This window comes from Sus scrofa, chromosome 13, assembly GCF_000003025.6.
Source record: "Sus scrofa isolate TJ Tabasco breed Duroc chromosome 13, Sscrofa11.1, whole genome shotgun sequence".
In the NCBI taxonomy this organism is placed as follows: Eukaryota; Metazoa; Chordata; class Mammalia; order Artiodactyla; family Suidae; genus Sus; species Sus scrofa.
Window position 1 is genome coordinate 89,092,966 of NC_010455.5, and position 20,643 is coordinate 89,113,608.

Below are 20,643 nucleotides of genomic sequence, written 5' to 3' on the forward strand. Positions count from 1 at the left end.
AAGCAAAGCTGTAACATACAACTTTTTTCTTTGAAGCAGTCCACATGAAAACAAATACAGGGAGATATTTTGCCCCTCCAGACACAGCCACTACTTTAACCTAAACATGATGTATGCAGAACTCATCAGTTCTGCAGCCTAGCCTAACAGTGGCCAATTAAGTCTGTTTACAGAACTTGACAATTACATTAACTGCCTAGAGGACAGGGGTGTGTTTTTGTACCTCCCACCCACCAAGTCCCTTACAAATGATCTCTTTTAGCCCTCACAGCCATTTATTAGAGTCCCATTTGCATCTCCATTTTACAGATGAGGAAACAAAGGCCTGGAATGACCAGGCAGCCTGCTCAAGGCAAAGTACTAGTGCTTGGGAGCCACTCTGAGGTTATGTGTGTCTAATTCCTAAGTCAAGCACTTCCTTTTCCTCCGTAACCCTGTCAAATGCACGCTTAGAAGCAATGGAGCAAGAATTTGCTTTGAGATCTTCTACTGCTAATGAGGTTGTCCAATGTAAAGAACATGAAGGCATTTGTAAACCCTTCTCTTCCTTACTTGCAGGGTTGGGGGACACGTCATATTGCATATCCATCAGATGAAAAGGAATGAAGCTATTACTGCTATACATATAACAGGGCGTCTCCCCAACAATATTATTTTGATAATAAAAATATATAACTATGACTCTGAGAAATTTCATATATGACCATCTATATATTTCTCAATGTGAAGATGTAGTTTTTGAGAGGAAAGTCTAAGTTATTTGATGAGATAAATGCACTCACTATGTTAAGTTACCTATAATTCTGGGTAAAGGTGTTGCCTTCTCCCAAACAATCCATAATTAAGTGAGTTGAGTTCAAGATTGAAGAATCCCCCAAGACATTGTTTAAAATGGTTCATAAATGACTTCCATTAATTCAACTTTCAAAAAGCACTTAGTGGGCATCTAGAGCATCTAGACCGTGAGGAAATCAGCCAATGAACAAACATTTGAGCAACCATATTATCTTGCCCTCTAAATGTCCTCGAGTTGCTTTATGAACAGGGGTTCCCTCTGAGGATAGAGGGAGGAAAAAGAGAAAGGAGTGGAGATGACATGATTTAGTAATTTCTGTAATGTTTACTTCTTTACAAAGAGAGATATCAAGCAATGATAGCAAAAGTATAAAATCAAGATGGTGAATACATCAATGTTTTCCAGATTACTCACAGTATTTTTAGTCTATTCAAAATATTTTGTAAGTTAAATGTTTTTAACAATTCATAATGTACCTTCAAAAATCATATTGTTTGTTATTAAGGACTACCCATCAAGGTTATATGGCCAGATACCCAAATTCAACTCAGGTTCTAGGTGCAAATTTATAAACTAACTCCTTCCACCATTCAATTCAAGCATAGGGTAGGGTAGTATTTTTTTTTTTTTTTTTTTTTTTGTCTTTTTAGGACCGTACCCACAGCATAGGGATCTAATCGGAGCTGTAGCTGCTGACCTACGCAACAGCCACAGCAACGCCAGATCCGAGCTGTGTCTTCAACCTACACCACAGATCATGGCAACACCAGATCCTTAACTCACTGAGCGAGGCCAAGGATTGAATCCTCAACCTCATGGTTCCTAGTCAGATTCATATCCACTGCGCCACGATGGGAACTCCTCTGAGTAATATTTTAGAACAAAGAACTGGGTTCAAATCTCAACTCTGTGAACATAATAACTCTGCTACCTGGGCAAATTATTTGCTAAACATGGAATTTGCCTCTCATCCCACCTGTAAAATGGGTATTTCCAATTATAAAAGGTATATGAGTGCATAGCACTTACCTGACACAAAGTAGGCATTTAGTGTTAGTGTTCCTCCCCAACTAGAAAATATAGGGGGAACATGTCACCCACCAGAACCCCAAGAGGAAATGAGTTGTACCTCCAGATAAGAGCTGAGGCATAAAACTGGCAGGGGTCTTCTTGGGGCAAGCACAGAAGAACCACACGGTTCATCCTGGCTGTGGGTTTAATCACTACCATTCTTGCTTTCGCTCATGTCTCTTTTGACAGGTAAATCTCACTGCCCCTTGTTTCAGATTCCGTGTGAAAAGAGGACTAAGAAATACTTCTTTGCAGTTCGCATGTTGCATCTTTTGTATTCTTCAAGGGAGAAGGTACTCCGTGTGAAGCCCCAGGATGAAAAACAAACAAACACCATAAAGGACTTAGCCAAAACCAACCAGGTAATAGAGGGCTATTTTATATTTTCTTTCCATTCCCTAAAAGCTACTTTTTTTGTCTTTTATTTTTAATGCACACGGAGCTACCAAAGACAAAGGTAGGGTAAGTGATAGGGACAACCTGGGTAATTCACACAATATTTTTCTTTTTTTTGTTTATTTTTCCCCAAATTATCACTTGTTTTCCTACCCAAAAGCTTTGCAGACAACAGCTTTTTCTGGATGAAACTGTGAAGCAGGGAGATGTTCCTGACACTTTTATCATGGTCTCTTCTCCCTCCCTTCTAGTGCCTAGCCCGCTCCTCCTCTCTCCTTACTCCATTCTAATCTGTACCAGTGACATAATTTCTGTTAAAATTATGATAGCATCAAGGTACTGGTTAACATCAATGTATTGGGTGATAATATCAAGATGTGAGCTTTTCCAAGAGCAGGTCAATTTTAAAAGAAAACTCTTAAAGTTAGATTGGTCTTTTAAAATCCAACGATCTAAAGCAATCATTTTATCACTTGTTCAGCTGCTCCTATACACAAGACACACTGTGCCAGCCACCTCATATACATCATTTCAAATTCTCCATTAGACTTTCAATGTTAGTGTCATAATTTATCTTGTTTAAAACATTAGAACTGAAGTTCAAAGACAATAAATTATATGACCAAGACCACATATCAGGGGGCTTTTTTTGGGGGGTTGTATAATGATTTTTTTTTTCCATTATAGCTGTACAGTAGAAAACTGACAGAACACTGTAAACATATCAGGTTTAAACCCAGAACCAAATCTGAGATTTATTCTAGTCACATCAAATCAATCCAAAGTCCTGACTATACTGATTCCCAAATGTTTTTTAAATCCACACTCCGTCTTCATTCCCCTGCCACTGCCAAATCCATGTCTCCCCTGGCTTTTAAAGGGACAATCTCAACAATTTCAATTTGTCTAGTGTTTAGGGTTCTAGTCCTGCCTCCCACAAAGCAAAGTCCTCAAAGCAACCTGACTGCTTTCTCTAAAACTGGACAATTGCATTCCTCTAATTATTAGTGAAAGGCAGCCTAGTATGGAAAGATTATGGCCTTCAGAGGTTCAAATCCTAGTTCTACACTAGCTCTATGTCCTTAGGCAAGTTACTTAACCTCTCTGCGTCTCGATCTTCTGCTCTGTAAAGTAAGGATAATAATCATACCAACATCCTAAAATTGCTATAAAAACTAAATAAGCTAATATTTAGGTAATGCTCGGAAGCAGGCCTGGCCTTAATAAGCACTGTAGAAGTTATTACGATATCTTATTACAATAGAAAACTATTGGTATTGCTGTGGCATTCCAAGACCTTCACAATCTGCCAATCCTCTGAACCCCTCCCCATCACCCTCTTTCTCACCCTTCAAGTACCATAACTACCAAAAACTAACCCACTTTTCTCAGGAGGAATGTATTTCCTTCTTGACTTGGCTAACTGCTTTTCATTCTTTAAGAACCAGCTCAGGCAGCGTATCCTGAAGGAAGTCCTTTTCTGGTTATCAACCCTCATGATCAGTTTGGGTTGCTTCTTGTGCTCCTAGAACACCTTGTGCTTGCCCCTGGCATTGGTTAGCATATTGGAAATGCATATACAGCTCTGTTTCCCACACCAAACATCTTGCTTCTCATTTATTAACCTCTACAACCCTGCCACCCAGCTCTGTGCCTGGTGCTTAACAAATGCTCACAAAAGTTCACCAAGCCTTCAACTCCTGCACTACATTAGCTTGTTAGAACAGAAAAATTGCTATTAGATTAGATTAGATGGCCCTGCCTAATTCACCTTTTAATCACACATCTCTCATATCTAATTATACCATAGCTTTTTGATCAAAATAAACCAATATATATTGGTTAGGTCATAGCAGCCTCATATTGGCACATAATTGATTGACCTAGAGGTAGAATGGGAGCCAACCACAAACCAGCCAGGTAGACTGAGACATACCCACAAGCTTGGCATAATGGGTGGAAAGTGAGCATTTACTCCACATTTCCTAGGTGGGGAATTTGTACTTCATTTGGTTTCACAATTGAGTATGATTTTTTTTTATAATTTTTTTTATTTTCCCACTGTACAGCAAGGGGGTCAGGTTATCCTTACATGTATACATTACAATTACATTTTTCCCCCACCCTTTCTTCTGTTGCAACATGAGTATCTAGACAAAGTTCTCAATGCTATTCAGCAGGATCTCCTTGTAAATCTATTCTAAGTTGTGTCTGATAAGCCCAAACTCCCGATCCCTCCCACTCCCTCCCCCTCCCATCAGGCAGCCACAAGTCTCTTCTCCAAGTCCATGATTTTCTTTTCTGAGGAGAGTATGATTTTGAAGAACAAGAATTGAAATCTTCTCAAATTATTTTAATCTGAATGCTATCTTTATAGCCTTATTCACCAAGTTTCTAAAATTATCAGCCAGAGGAAAATAAAGAGAAGGGAATCAGCAGTTGTTAAATGCCTGCATGGCCGAGACATCATAGCTATTTCACAATCTTCACAGCACTGCCAGTGGAGTACTGTTAACCCTATTTCTTAGGGGAGAGAACTGAAACTCGAAGAGTTTTACTATTTTCCCAAGAACATACTGCTAGAAAAGTAACTGGGTAGAGATTATGCCTTCATTGGACACAAACCTTCCAGGAATTGCAGAGTTTATAGGGACATCTCGTTTTGAGGCCTGACTCAGGAGTGGGAGCAGGGGAGAGGGATGCCACATATTAATCCATATTCCCAACTAGAGACAGATGCTATGGCTAAATCAATTGTGAAACAACTCCAACTGACCCCAAGGTGGTAGAAACAAACATATTAACCAAAAGCTGCTCAATCTTTTTGCATGTGTAGCTACTATGTCCTAAAAAAGTGATCATCAGTACAATGGTTTTTTCCCCACTCCCTAATATTCAACAATTCTTACATATATATGTAAAAATCTCATAGGCTTATTAAAAGAAGGGTCCGTACTTCAGTCACATTGAACCCCAAATTCCTTTCACTTACAGTCATTTCTTAATAAGTATGTGTTGAGTGAGCAAGTAAACAACTGTGACTAACACTGAACTCATCTCCACAGCTTGACTTCTGGTATCCAGACACCACCCACCACATAACTGCTAACATGACAGTGGATTTTCGAGTTGGTGAAAAGGAATCCCAGTCTATTCGGTCTGCCTTGGATCAAAATAATGCATTATGAGTAAGTCCTATGCAAATATTCAAATGTGTTAGATACTCAAAGTTTGAGGAATTTTGAAATTGAAAAGAAAGTACAAGTTTTGAATTACGCTCCCCCAAAATGAAAGTTTTATCTCTAAGATAAAATTTATAGTTACTTCCAAACACAGTATGGAGACCTACTTACAAAAATGATGAGCTCTAACCTGGCTTCTCAGCTTCCATCTGATGTTTGCTGCAATCTGCAAGAATGACAATTATGATATCTGCCATCTCCAAAAATCAGCCCCTGGTTATGACAGAGTGCATGTGAACAGGCATGGAGGCTTTGGTCACACTCATCATCCCTGACAGGGGATCAATCCAGAGCTCAGCACTACTGATGACCAGCAGCACTGCATTCTTGTATTGGATTCTCCTGATACATAAAAGAAGACCCGAATAACAGTGTTCACCTTGAGTCACAGATATATGAATATAAAATATATAATAAGTAAGTTTTTATGAAAAAAAAATTCTTCCTCAAATGCAGTAGAATAAGACAGATCTAACAGGAGAGAATTGTCATATGGCCAAAGATGGAGAAAGGAGTTGCTGTAGTCCCATAGAGAAATGGGAGGACATTAGAATTTACTGACCACCAACTATAGGTCATGCACATACAGTCTGCGCCCTGGGGCAAAGAATAAGAAGGAAGCCTAGAAATGAATATTGCAAATCAACACATAATAGAGAAAACAAAATGTATTTTTATACTTTAAAGCATTTAGCAATTTGATGTACTGAGAGTTCCTGTTTTAACTCCCCCAACCCTTGTCATTCCAGCAGTACCCTTTATTGAGAACCCTCACCACTCAAAACATTCCTAAATACTAGTTCTTTCTTTCTGACTTGCTATTTCATGCCTCTGCTACCTAACTTAGTGCTGTAATTCAAAAGACCTTCTACTCCTGGCTCAAACAAAAATCCCATAATGTTATATCACAGGCAGGATTTATTGATGCTCATGTGCCTTAATTGTATTTATTATATTGCTATAATATCCTTAATAAACATAAACACTATTGAAATGAAGGAAACATACATAAGACAAAAGGTATTTTTGTCTGTGGCTTAATGGCTTAAAAAGTCACAGGCTATTATGTGTGCTTGTCAATCACTGTCCTTGTTTTTGCTATTGTTTCAAGAGGGTTGTGAAACAAACAGAAGTTAGTAAATGGGAACAACACATTCAGAATTAATTTAACCAGTATCTAAACCTTTTTAATTAATATATGTACTTTTCTATGATTTTATAAATTGCATGTTAAATTAGAAATAAGACACTTTATAAATATACCTCTGGGATCACAGGAATTAATAGTGCATTACAGACGCTATGCTTAAGCTAAGGCTGAGATGACATCTTGATTCTTTCAGCTCAAAGAAATCACCCCTCTACCCTACATACTCCCTGGTGACTGTGTCTCCTGATTCACTTCACAGCCTGATTTCTCAAATATGTGCCTCACTTATTTAATCTTCACTTTACTTCATTAATATAAACCTGATCCAGACTAATTCTTAAAAAGTATCTAGCTCAAGCAAAAATAAATTTTAGCTGGCCAACTTTGTATAATTTGGTTTGAAAAACAGGGTAGTTCTATGTTTAGTTTTCTAAGGAATCTCCATACTGCTTTCCACAGTGGTTGCACCAATTTACAATCCCACCAACAGTGTACTAGGGTTCCTTTTTCTCCAAACCCTCTCCAGCACTTATTATTTGTAGACTTTTGGATGACGGCCATTCTGGCTGGTGTAAGGTGGTACCTCAGAGTGGTTTTGATTTGCATTTCTCTAATAATGAGTGACGCTGAACATCTTTTCATGTGTTTCTTGGCCATCTGTATGTCTTCTTTGGAGAATTGTCTGTTTAGATCTTCTGCCCATTTTTTGACAGGCTTGTTTGTTTTTTTGGTATGGAGCTGCAAGACATGGAAACAACCCAAATGTCCATCGACAGAGGAGTGGATCCAGAAGATGTGGTACATATATACACAATGGAATATGACTCAGCCATTAAAAAGAATGAAATACCAGCATTTTTTGCAACATGGATGGACCTAGAAACTATCATACTAAGTGAAGTCAGCCATACAATGAGACACCAACATCAAATGCTTTCACTGATATGCGGAATCTGAAAAAAGGATAGACTGAACTTCTTTGCAGAACAGATGCTAACTCACAGACCTTGAAAAACTTAAGGTCTCCGGAGGAGACAATTTGGGGGCTGGGGGGATGTGCCTGGGGTGTGGGATGGAAATCCTGTGAAATCAGATTGTTATGATCATTATATAACTACAGATGTGATAAATCCATTTGAGTAATAAAAAAAATGGGAAAAAAAAGAAAAGAAAAACAGGGTAAAAATGAAGTAGTATATTTTCTTTAATATTCTGGTAAGGTAGATAAGAAGCTAGTTGCTTGACATTGAAAGTATATAGTAAAAATAAATCACTATGACAGAAGACACCTAGGCAGGGGGCTGCCATCCTTCTATTTTATCAAATAGCTCATATCAGCCCTTTCTCCTCTGGTCCTCTCCTCACCTGAAACATTTCTGACTCAAAACAGAGGTCTAAATCGAGATCCTCACAAATAGTGTAGTTTTTCATTTTGTCTTCTGCCAAATACTTTCTTGCTATCTCCATCTAGAACCAAAGTGTTAAACTACCTGTAAAATTTAGTTTTATTTAATTAGGACATGATTTCTAGAAATTGGTCTGAATTAGCCACAGTTGCGGGAATGCCACATAATTAGTTACATTCCTCAGAAATATAAATATGTAAAGTGATCTGTGCAGACAAGAACTATTTAAACTCTTGTCTCCAGTACTAATTATATAGATAATTTTATTTGCATATTAATTACATGTGTTACTTAGTGTCAGTCAGTAACAGAAGAGGGTTCTAAGAACAGAAGCATCTGGTTGCACCCAGGCACCAGTCTGAATAAAACCACATTAAGAGGCTGGTTTGACACAATGATTTACTTAGACACCCTTCATTAGATAGTGCATGTAAACCACTATTTAGTTTAAAGCATCTGTGTGATTTTTTTTTAATTTTCAGAAAATTAAATTACTAAGACAGATTTTATTTTAAAGTAGTATGTTTTGCTCCCTTTCTGTTTACATTCTTACATAATCACAAAAGGTCAAGTCCAAAGAACAAATTATACTAACAAACCTGAACAGACTGGCTCAATAAATGTCTAAAGGAATGTACATCCATTGCACTGACCTTAGGGGCAGATGCCATATTTAGATTCAGTAATTGAAAACCCTAGTGTTTGAACTATTTTTTTTCATATCTCAGATATTTATATTTTAGATGCATTTTAGATTATCTTTTCTTTGATCAAAAGCTAAAATTAGAAAATAAGGAGTTCCCAACTTGGCACAGCAGAAACAAATCTGACTAGGAACCATGAGGTTGTGGGTTCGATCCCTGGCCTCACTCAGTGGGTTAAGGATCCGGCATTGCTGTGGCTGTGGTGTAGGCTGGCAGCTGTAGCTCCAATTTGACCCCTAGCCTTGGAACCTCCATATGCCAGAGGGGTGGCACAAAAAAGCAAAAAAAAAGAAAAAAGTTAAAATTAGAAAATAAAGCATTGTAAAGGAAAGATCATTCAGAAAGCAACTGTTAATAGTAAAACTCAAATGATTCAATTTAGTAAAATCTTATTAAGATCCACATAATTATGTGGATTATGTGAGAAATGCAGAAGAGACCTACACCAAACTCATCATCAACAGTTCATATTAATGTCTAATTACCTAATAATATTGTCTGATAAAAATTCATATTCTAAGGATGTACATGGTCCTATAAGTATTTTTAATCAATAAATCATTCTAATGTTTCATCCTATTCATTTTTCTTCTGTTCCATATTTTTACATATTCCTTACCCAATAATAAAACAGGTAGGTTAATATCTACTATAAATGTCAACAAAATATTGGTCACTGTAGAAAGCAGAAGAGTGTGGTAGAAAAAAATGTGTACTCTTGGGTGAGAGTGTCTGAGTCTAGTCCCATTTAAACCATGCATTAGGTATTTAACATTGGCAATATATTTAACTTCTCTCCATTTCATTTTCTTTATCTTTAAAACGATGTTTCATTGAGGCTTCACAAAGCCTGGCTGAGACCATAAAATTGTTCCTTGCCAGGTTCCTTTACTACTTTTATCAATGTAAGTCGAAGAAAGAGCACTTACAGTGTGCTCACAAGAATGTGTGTGCACACACATGCATGCACACTGCAACAGAGGATAACTAGAGACTATCATCAGATGCACCCTTTCCCTCCTAAGGAATAAATTAGCACCTTGAAGTTTATTATCCAACACAGTAGTGTGCCTCAAATGTTAGGAAATCCATGTTAGTAAGTGCCAAGTTTGATATAAGATAACCCAATTAGGGAATTAGTGGAGACAAATGAGATATTGTGGATACCTGAAATTAGATTTTAAGCAGCCCGGGTCCTACAGGAATGTGGGCAAGGGAGAAGACAGACTGGATCAGTATACAAGGCACCATAACAATGATTCTGCCTCCCTGAAACATCCTTCCCACTGCGTGTGCACACACACACACACATACACACACACACGCCCACAGCAGTCATATACACTATATATGTTCTATATTCCTTCTTTTTTTTTTTTTTTTTTTGTCTTCTTAGGACCACTCCCACAGCATATGGAGGTTCCCAGCCTAGGGGTCGAAGGGTCGAATTGGAGCTGCAGCCACTGGCCTACGCCACAGCCACAGCAATGCAGGATCCGAGCAGCATCTGTGACCTACACCACAGCCTATGGCAGCGCTGGATCCTTAACCCACTGAGCAAGGCCAGGGATCCAACCACATCCTCATAGATACTGGTCAGGTTTGATAACCACTGAGCCATGATGGGAACTCCTTCCTTCTTTATTTTTAATTGAAGTATAATTGAGCTACAGTATTATATTAGTTTCAAGTATGTAGCATAGTGATTCAGTATTTTTAACAATTATATTCTATTAAAAGTTACTACAAAATAATAATTATAATTCCCTGTGCTATACAATATATCCTTGTTGTTTATTCTTATACACACTAGTTTGCATCTCTTAATCCCATACCCCTATCTTTCCCTTCTTCACTCCCCTCTTGCCATGAGTAACCACTACTTTGTTTAAATCTGTGTCTGTTTATATATTTACATATATATATAAATTGATCTGTTTTATATATATTATTTGGTTTTTTTGAATAAGTGATATCACATATTATTTGTCTTTCTCTGCTTATTTCACTGGGCATATTATCTAGGTCCATCCACACTGCCGCAAATGACAGAATTTCATTCTTTTTTATGGCTCAGTAATATTTTGTTGTATACATATATACACCACATCTTTATCCATGTGTCTGTTGATGAACACTTAAGACACTTCTATACCTTGGCTATTGTAAATGGTGCTGCTACTGAATATTCAGGTGCCATGTATCTTTTCAAATTAGCTTTTTCATTTTTTCTGGATACATACAGAGGAGTGCAATTGCCAGATCCTATGGTAATTTTATTTTCAGTTTTTTGAGGAACCTCCATACTATTTTTTATAGTGCTGCATCAATTCACACTCCCAGTGTACAAAGATTTTCTTTTTTCCACATCCTTGTCAACATTTGCTATTTATACACTTTTTGATAATAGCCATTCTGACAGGCATGAGGTGATATCTATTGTTGCTTTTATTTGCTTTTCTCTAATAACTACCAATTTTCAGCATCTTTTCATGTGCGTGTTAGTTACCCATATGTCTTCTTTGGGAAAATGTCTATTCAGTTCTTCTGCCCACTTTTTGATTTTTTTTTCATATTGACTTGTATGAGCTGTTTATATATTTTGGATATTAAACCCTTGTCAATCACATCATTTGCAAATATTTTCTCCCAGTGAGTTGTATTTTTGTTTTTCTATGGTTTCCTTTGCTATGCAAAAGGTTTTAAATTTAATTAGGTACCATTTGTTTAGTTTTGCCTTTATTTCTTTTGCCTTAGGAGACAGATCCAAAAAACAGTGTTACAATTTATGTCAAAGAGTATTGTTCCTATATTCTCTTCTAGGAGTCTTATATTTTCAGGTCTTAAACTTAGGTCATTATCTCATTTTGAGTTTATTTTTGTATAGAGTATGAGGAAATATTCTAATCTCATTATTTTACATGTAGCTGTCTAGTTTTCCCAGCATCGCTTACTGAAGAAGCTTTTCTCTATTGCACATTCTTGACTCTTGTCACAGATTAATGACTAGAGATGCTAGTATTTATTCTTGGGCTCTTTATTCTGTTCCATGGATATATGTGCCCACTTTGGGCCAAAAACATGCTGTTTGATTGCCATCATTTTGTAGTACAGTCTGAAGTCAGAGAGAGTGATACCTCCAAGCTAACAAATTCCAACATTATATAAAAAGGATCATGCTCCATGATCCAGTGGGATGTATTCCAGGGACACAAAGATGGTTCATTATTCACAAATCAGTCAATGTGATACACCACATTAACAAAAAGAAGAATAAAAATCACATGATCATCTAAGTAGATGCAGAAAAAGCATTTGACAAAATTCAATATGCATTCATGATTAAAAAAAAAAACCTTCATCGAAGTGGGTACAGAGGAATATATCTCAGTGTAACAAGCCATTTATTACAAACCCTAGTTAACATCATACTCAATGGTGAAAAACTTAAAGCCTTTCCTGTAAACTGAGGAAAAGACACAGATGCCCACTCTTTCCACTTCTATTTAACATAGTATTGCTATTATATTTAAAACTGGATTGTGATGATCATTGCACAACTATAAATGTAATAAATTCATTGAGTAATAAAAAAATAAACTAAAAATTTTTTAAGAAATTTAAAAATAATAATAAAGTAATAATATAGTATTAGGAGTCCTAGCCACAGCAATCAGATAAGAATAAGAAGTAAAAGTTATCCAAATTGGAGGGGAAGAGGTAAAATTATCATTGCTTGCACATGACATGATATTTTATATAGAAAACCCTAAAGTCTCTACCCCAAAACTATTAGAATAAATGAATTCAGCAAAGTTGCAGGATACAAGATTAATATACAGAAATCTTTAGCTTTCCTATACATTAATAATGACTATCAGAAAGAAAAAGTTTTTAAAATTCCATTTAAAATTGCATCAAAAAGAATAAAATACCTGTTAATAAGTTTAATAAAGGAGGTAAAAGAAAACTACAACCTGGAGATCATAAAATACCGATGAAGGAAACCAAAGATGATGCAAATCCCATGCTCTTGAATTGGAAGAATAATATTGTTAAAATGGCAATATTATCCAAAGCAATCTACAGATTTAATGCCATCCCTATCAAAATACCTGTCACATTTTTCATAGAATTAAGTATAAAATCCTAAAATTTATATGGACTCACAAAAGACCACAAATTGCCAAAGCAATCTCCATTCTTTTTCATTATTCTGTAAAAGCCTCAGAAGGAGACAAGCCTTGAAATTTCAAAATAAAATTAATTTTGCCTCTTCTCTGAACTTACCTGCCCCCTGATCTTGGGACTTAGGCTTCCGGGAGAGTGGGACAAATCAGCAAAATCTGCACAAGACTCACGAGACTAAGACTATAGGTCTGAAGACAATACCCAGGATTTCACTCTTTGTGATGGAGGCACTGTTGTATAATGGTTCATAACTAGAGTTCTGAAGTCAGACATCTCTAGGTTCAATTCCCAACTTCTGTATTTTGCCAGTTGTGACAATGTTGGAAATCTAACCTCTAAAAAATGTAAGTTATAATGATATCCAATTAATAGGGCTGATATAAAGATTAAATGATAAAATGTAAATATCATGCTGAACAGAATGCCTGGCACACAAGAAAGACTCAATAAACATTATCCATTTATATAAATAAATTCTCAGGGATAATTATTTATCTTTTCACCTATATTTAGGAACATTTTTAACAAATTAAGCAAATCTTGGAGTGTTAAAATAATATTTGAGAGAAAGTAATTTGGTTTCATTTGCTTAAACCTGGCTGCTGGTTAGTGGAAGGGTTCATGAAAATAACATCTGGCCGAGTTCTTAATTTCCAGCTTTAGGCTTAATTTCTAGTCCCTATCAGCAACAATCTGGCACCATTCTGATGTCCTCATGCAGCTGCATTTGTGGAAAGGTTGTATTTCAGCTCATACAATTTTCTTTTTCTGCTGTTATCACAAGAGCTAAATTGATATGTGTAAGCCTAAAAATATTCTTAGATACTAGCTTCCTGTGACTAATTAATACTGCCTTATGTTACAAATCAACCTCTGAGACCATAAAATCTCTCTTTTGCCTGATTCCTCTACTTCTATTAATGCAGTTGAAGCAAAAGCCACATGCACTCCTTTGACCTTAAAACAATTAATGATGTCTGCAGCGATGACACAAAATATAATTTCCAAACTTCTCAGATTTCATATGTTTTAGCGTAACATGCCCCACCTGATTCCAAACTTGTTGTCATATTTTTTTCTCAGAAATCCCAGAGTCATCATAAGGCAAAAGCCAAGCATATAGTGAGTTAGATATAATATGCATAATAACATGCTTGTCATTGATGTTAATGGGAATCAATATTCATGAGCAATACTTGGTCTCATGTGCTAAATAAACTCTAATTAGAAATATACCTCATTTATGTCCTTCCTCTAAACTAAGATCAGTCAATCAGCAAGAAGAGCACAGTTCTAGATAAATGGGAATATCTGAAGCCAGGCACATGACATGTCTAAGAGAGATGGTTAGAGAATAATGAAGAAACAGAGCAAACTTGATCTAAGACGGAGATGAGGGAAGAGAGAATTTCTACAAATGAAAGACAACTGTTTTTCTTTCTCTGGTAAATGTGCATTTTATCATCCCCCTGTCAAACAGAATCTTGATTCAAGATGTACCAGAAGAGGTTGAGAAACAGTTTGATGTTAAAAAGATATTCCAGGCAGACACGGCTCTGAAAAATACAATAACTGGGACAAGGTATAGTATAAAATGCCTATACCTCCAAAAAGAAAAATGTTACTAAGATTGTAAATCAGCTATATCTCAATAAAAATCAGAAATAAAATTAAAAAAGAAAAAAGTTACTCTCAACATTTGTTGTCATTTAGTTTTCTTTTATTCTAATCCCTCAAAATTGGTTTTGTTCTTAGGATTGTTGCTTGGACTGAAAAAATGGTACATCAGCATCCTAAAATAAAATGGTCTCTCACATTAAAATTGGAACTACTGTTGAAGATAATCCACTATATGTACTCAAGGTAAAAATAATTCAAGAACTATTTATTATTGTTGAAAATACGAATTTAAAAGTTATTCTTTGGCCCAACTAGTTAAATTTTAGATAATAAAATCTATTTAAAAAAAACAAACAAACATAAGCTCTAGACATCCATTCAAAAATAGAAGAGGCAGCTGGTTTTAGATGGAAACAAGAAAGTCCCTGAATAAACTACTTGACAGACATAGTGGACAAATCCAGACATGTTCTTAAACCATATCTTTATTACAAGAATTTATGATGTCCCTGGCGTATAATTCAGTTTTCTGTCTATTAAAATTCAGTGAAACTGCAGTTCCTGTCACCGCTCAGCAGAAATAAATCTGACTAGTATCCATGAGAACACAGGTTGACCCCTGGCCTCGCTCAGTAGATTAAGGATCTGGAGTTGCCATGAGCTGTGCTGTATGTTGCAGATGTGGCTTGGATCCTGTATTGCTGTGGCTGTGGTGTAGGCTGATGGCTACAGCTGGGATTCAGCCCCTAGCCTGGGAACCTCCATATGGCTTGGTGTGGCCCTTAAAAAAAAAAAGAGAGAGAGAGAGAGACAAAAAAAAATTCTGTGAAACTGATGAGTAAGTGTCAGGAAGGAAAGAAATTTAAGAATCACGTAATCATAGGATCCCAGGACGGTAAGTAAGGCATTTCAACTCCATGTTAATAATAGGGAATTCCTTTCTATGACAGAGCTGACAACTGCCATTCAACTGCCAGTAGATTTTTGTACATCCAAAGACAGTGCTCCCTAAAGCATATCCTTAATAACTGAGACGCCCTTCCTTACCCTGGATTCCCATCCATTGATTCTCTTCAACCACCCAAAACAAATCTAAATTCTCTTCAAAATGACAGCCCTTCAAATGTCCATCCAATATTCCTCCTCCCTACTGCAAAAACAACTACAAAATCTTTTCCACTCTAGGCTAAACCTTGTGTTTATGAAGAAAAACAAAAGGAAATGACAAATAAAAGCAACTTTATAATCTATTTCTCAGGCCAAGGGATGTTAGCAATAAAATAAGAAAAACAATATACTGTGATTTTTAATGCCTAAAAGCAACTCTGAAATTTCTGAAAAATATACTATGAAATAGATTATGAATTACGTATTTTAAAGATATGTGTCATGATCCTCCCTGAGAATAATATGTGCACACACAGTTAACTCATTCAACAGGAGACAGCCAAAAGGATTGCTTTGAGACTATGAATGAGTTATTGGACAACAAGGGATCAATGTGTGAGTTCATGTAAAACAATATCTCAACATTTTTTTAAAAGATTGGGAAAGGGATGAAAAAAGAAAGGCTATTTTTATGGACTCTGGCATTCATGCACGAGAATGGTTCTCGCCAGCATCCTGCCAGTGGTTTGTCTATCAGCTAAGTCAATTGGAACATTCACACACAATTCTCCTTTGGCTGCCATGTCTCCAGCACTTTGCTGAGTGGCAACACCCCTTTACAAATGAGCACAGATCCAGTTAACTAGAAGGGCCCACACTCGGTGCTGTCAGGAAATAAATGCTCTGGGTTTTACTCATCGTTGAGGCTTTTATAAAATTGACACCTTCCTTCAAACTTCTTGAACTCCAGCAGACAGTTTGTAAAACTAAAATATATATACTTTATAATATGGTTTTTCATATAGTTAAGTATGGAAAATCTGAAACTATCTTTATATTACAACCTACAAACTTGGCTTTTCTTCAATGAACACAAAGCACAGAATTTTAGTTCCTGTTTAGAAATTTAATTGGCTACACACACAATTGGAATTTTCATACCTAAATTTTCTGAGTGAAAAATAACTCACTTTTTTAAAAAGTAAATCCAGCTATAATTTTGTTGCTCCTCTCTACTTCTATTGTATTCTGATTCCTACTATCTTTTAACTTTCTCTTTTCTGCCAGCTTTTGCATACACATGTCATTGGAATATGCATCACGACCACTTTCAGGGCAAGGATACTTTCACTAGGAATGAGTCTGCCAGTGGAACTGATAAATCCCTGCAGCTATTTTAGTTCTTCTACCTGAGGGTCAAGAGCTCTGTTTATTCAAGCCATAAAGGAATACACAAGATAGGGCTTCAAGAAATATCTTGGCTCCATTACGATATGCCTGGAAGAGACTGTCCAAGAATAATGAGAGATTTTAGGTAAAAATGGGAAGCTCAGGAAATTAGAGAAATTTCAATCCAGTGTGAGAAAATAAAAATTTGGTCAACCTAAACACTCTCATTGTTTAATAGCATTTGTTTTTTCTTTAATTCTATTTATAATTAATTCACAAATGCCTCACAACATTCACATATTCCTACACATACAAACTCAATCTATATTTACCTAAAGATGTGAGGTAAAGAATTCATTTAGAACAAGCTATACTTGTTTAGCAATTGTTGTACTAAGTTTTAACATAGCCTCCATTCTTCCCATGAAACTTAAATTGAATGCTACATTTGGAATGCTACAAGTCTTAATAATTAAATGATCCTTTAAAGAATATTCAGTTCAATTAATTTCACTAGTCTGATAAGACTCACTTTTTTTCTTTTATCTATATGGGTCATTTATCTTTATGCAGTTTAGGGGATATATGTTTAAACATGTAACCTTGAGTAAATGACTTAAGGAATGATAATCATTGAAGTTATAACTACAGCTTTCCACATGGTACTAAACTTTATACCAACCACTTAAATTTTCCTACCCCTACAGGAAACCAAAACTTATGGTTAAAAACAAAATTATGACCAAACTTCTGAACCAAAGAACTTTTATGTTCTTCCTGTGTTAAATGTGGATGGAGGAGTTCCCGTCGTGGCGCAGTAGTTAACAAATCCGACTAGGAACCATGAGGTTGCGGGTTCGGTCCCTGCCCCTGCTCAGTGGGTTAACGATCCGGCGTTGCCATGAGCTGTGGTGTAGGTTGCAGACGCGGCTCGGATCCCACGTTGCTGTGGCTCTGGCATAGGCCAGTGGCTACAGCTCCAATTCGACCCCTAGCCTAGGAACCTCCATATGCCACGGGAGCGGCCCAAAGAAATAGCAAAAAGACAAAAAAAAAAAAAAAAAATGTGGATGGATATATTTGGTTATGGACACAGGTACTGCTCTGAATTTAGATAATACATTATTTACTGACTTTAATGCACATTGATTGTTATGCATTAAGTTTAAGGTCTGATTAACCAGTTAATTCTAACTCAGAAAACTATTTTTTAACTTAGTTTCAGAGTAAGGAAAGCATGATTTTCATGTTATATAGAACTCCTTGAAATAATATGAAATTTTTGTTGTTGAAGCTAGTAATGCAGAAAAATAAAAAAGCAGTAATTATAAAGGAATTGAATGTTATATGATATAGCAAAAGTATATTCTAGCTAAAAATAAAAGTTATTTAGAGACATGAACATACTGACTTCAAAACAAAAGTCATTATATTCCATCAACTTGGGACAGAATCTGAGGTGGATAGCTATCAGAAATAAATAAAAGTGACACAGATATCTGTCTTTTAAGATAATATTTTATGCCCTACTGTTACTAAATAAGAGTAATTTTGAAATATTAGATGGATACTACCACAAAAAAATTCTTTTCTAAAAATCATGCTCTAATGGTCACAATTTGAGCTATATTATATTTGAATCTATAAATGGTAAAAGATGTTATGAAGCTAAAATTCAAATTATAGGTAATTTCAGAACATCACTGATTATTTTCTAGTATTGAGAATCAACTGCTTTTAAAACAAACTGAATTTTTTTCAAAGCCTTAGAATATTAATATAAAAGCAATGTTTCTGAAAATATTATAAGAAAAATATTTTTTCTTCATGATAATGGGCCTCAGTTTAACTAGATAAATTTCAAATAAAGCTATAGACACTTGCAGAGAAAATCTGAAGTAATAAAATTGAAAAATGCAAACTGATCTTGCATAAACACTTCCATCATTCAATTCTGCGGAGTCACATGTGGAGAAAAAAATCATTCTAAGAAACAAAACTCCAGATGCATCGGAACTGACTTCAACAGGAACTTTAATGTCTCATATAACTGTTAAGTAGCTGACTAGATCTCAAGGAAAATAGCTACAGTGTTTAAACACAGAGTTCAAACTATCTACTTCTTTTAGTAAAGATAGGTATTCCCTAAGTGTTAATTTTCTAATCTAAAAAATTAAAGAGGGAGTTCATTGTGGCACAGCAGAAACAAATCCAACTAGTATACATGAGGATGTGGGTTCAATTCCTGGCCTTGTTCAGTGGGTCGGGAATCCAGCGTTGCCATGAGCTGTGTGTGGTGTAGGTCATAGACATGACTTGGATCCCGTGTAGCTGTGGCTGTGGCATAGGCCACCAGCTGTAGCTCTGATTCGACCCCTAGCCTGGGAACTCCCAAATGCCACAGGTGCAGCCCTAAAAAGCAAAAAAAAAAAAAAAAAAAAAAAAAATTATTTTTAAATAAAGTAAAAATAAAAAATGAAAGCATCACTACTATAGAAGTATTATGAATTTTTTCATAGGAGTAATTAGGAGGTAAGATTATTTATCAAACCATCTCTTAATACATTTGGCTTGCTAAAAATCATATACAATCTAGAAATTCAGAAAATCTGAATAGAAATCTCAGGTCCCTCCTCTTCCTGACCTGATAAAATTTGAAAAATAGCAGTGGTTAGAACCAACAACTAAGTAGTTCTGTAAAGTTTAGTGAAAAGACACATCTGGAGTGAAGAAAATGAAAAAGTTTAATGGAAAAACAACGATAAGCAGAGGCCTTATTAGATGATACCGCAGTTGCTACACAACTTTATCATATCACATATATTCAAGGAGAAATTATCATTACCCCAACTCATAAATTTATTGCTTATCTAACTTTGTTGAAAATGCCACCTTAGGAGTTCCCGTCGTGGCGCAGTGGTTAACGAATCCGACTAGGAACCATGAGGTTGCGGGTTCGGTCCCTGCCCTTGCTCAGTGGGTTAACGATCCGGCATTGCCATGAGCTGTGGTGTAGGTTGCAGACGCAGCTCGGATCCCGCGTTGCTGTGGCTCTGGCGTAGGCCGGTAGCTACAGCTCCGATTGACCCCTAGCCTGGGAACCTCCATATGCCGCGGGAGCGCCCAAGAAATAGCAACAACAACAACAACAACAACAAAAAGACAAAAGACAAAAAAAAAAAAAAAAAAGAAAATGCCACCTTAGCATCTAATTCTATTCTACCATAATGAATATGGTAATAGCATATATCTCTGGGTGAAAGCTGCCCTACTGAAACAGGTTGAATAAACTCAGGTTCAAAGAAGGTAATTTGACAGACAGACAGACCAATGAACAGAATAGAGAATCCGGAAAAACCTGACACCTATGGTCAATTAATCTTGACAAGGAGGCAAGAACATCAATGGAAAGGAAAGTCTATTCAGCAAGCATTGCTGGGAAACCTGGACAGCAACATGCAAAGCAATGAAACTAGAACACACCCTCACACCATGCACAAAAATAAACTCCAAATGGCTGAAAGACTTAAATATACGACAGGACACCATCAAAATCCTAGAAGAAAACATAGGCAAAACACTCTCTGACATCAACATCATGAATATTTTCTCAGGTCAGTCTCCCAAAGCAATAGAAACTAGAGCAAAAATAAACCCATGGGACCTCATCAAACTGAAAAGCTTTTGCACAGCAAAGGAAACCAAAAAGAAAACAAAAAGACAACTTACAGAATGGGAGAAAATAGTTTCAAATGATGCAACCGAAAAGGGCTTAATCTCTAGAATATAC

General features: G+C 36.2%; 1 protein-coding gene across 1 annotated transcript in view; it reads left to right on the forward strand.

The window, feature by feature from the left end:
* CPA3 (carboxypeptidase A3) overlaps positions 331 to 20,643 on the forward strand; it is a 38,793-nt gene continuing 18,480 nt past the window's right edge. The window contains 15 exon segments of the mRNA XM_021069814.1: positions 331 to 357; positions 1,959 to 2,056; positions 2,154 to 2,229; positions 5,329 to 5,438; positions 5,440 to 5,451; positions 14,437 to 14,486; positions 14,489 to 14,543; positions 14,712 to 14,751; positions 14,754 to 14,819; positions 16,001 to 16,077; positions 16,131 to 16,220; positions 17,561 to 17,610; positions 17,613 to 17,641; positions 18,073 to 18,079; positions 18,816 to 18,905. Of these exon segments, the coding sequence (XP_020925473.1) occupies positions 331 to 357; positions 1,959 to 2,056; positions 2,154 to 2,229; positions 5,329 to 5,438; positions 5,440 to 5,451; positions 14,437 to 14,486; positions 14,489 to 14,543; positions 14,712 to 14,751; positions 14,754 to 14,819; positions 16,001 to 16,077; positions 16,131 to 16,220; positions 17,561 to 17,610; positions 17,613 to 17,641; positions 18,073 to 18,079; positions 18,816 to 18,905 (877 nt within the window).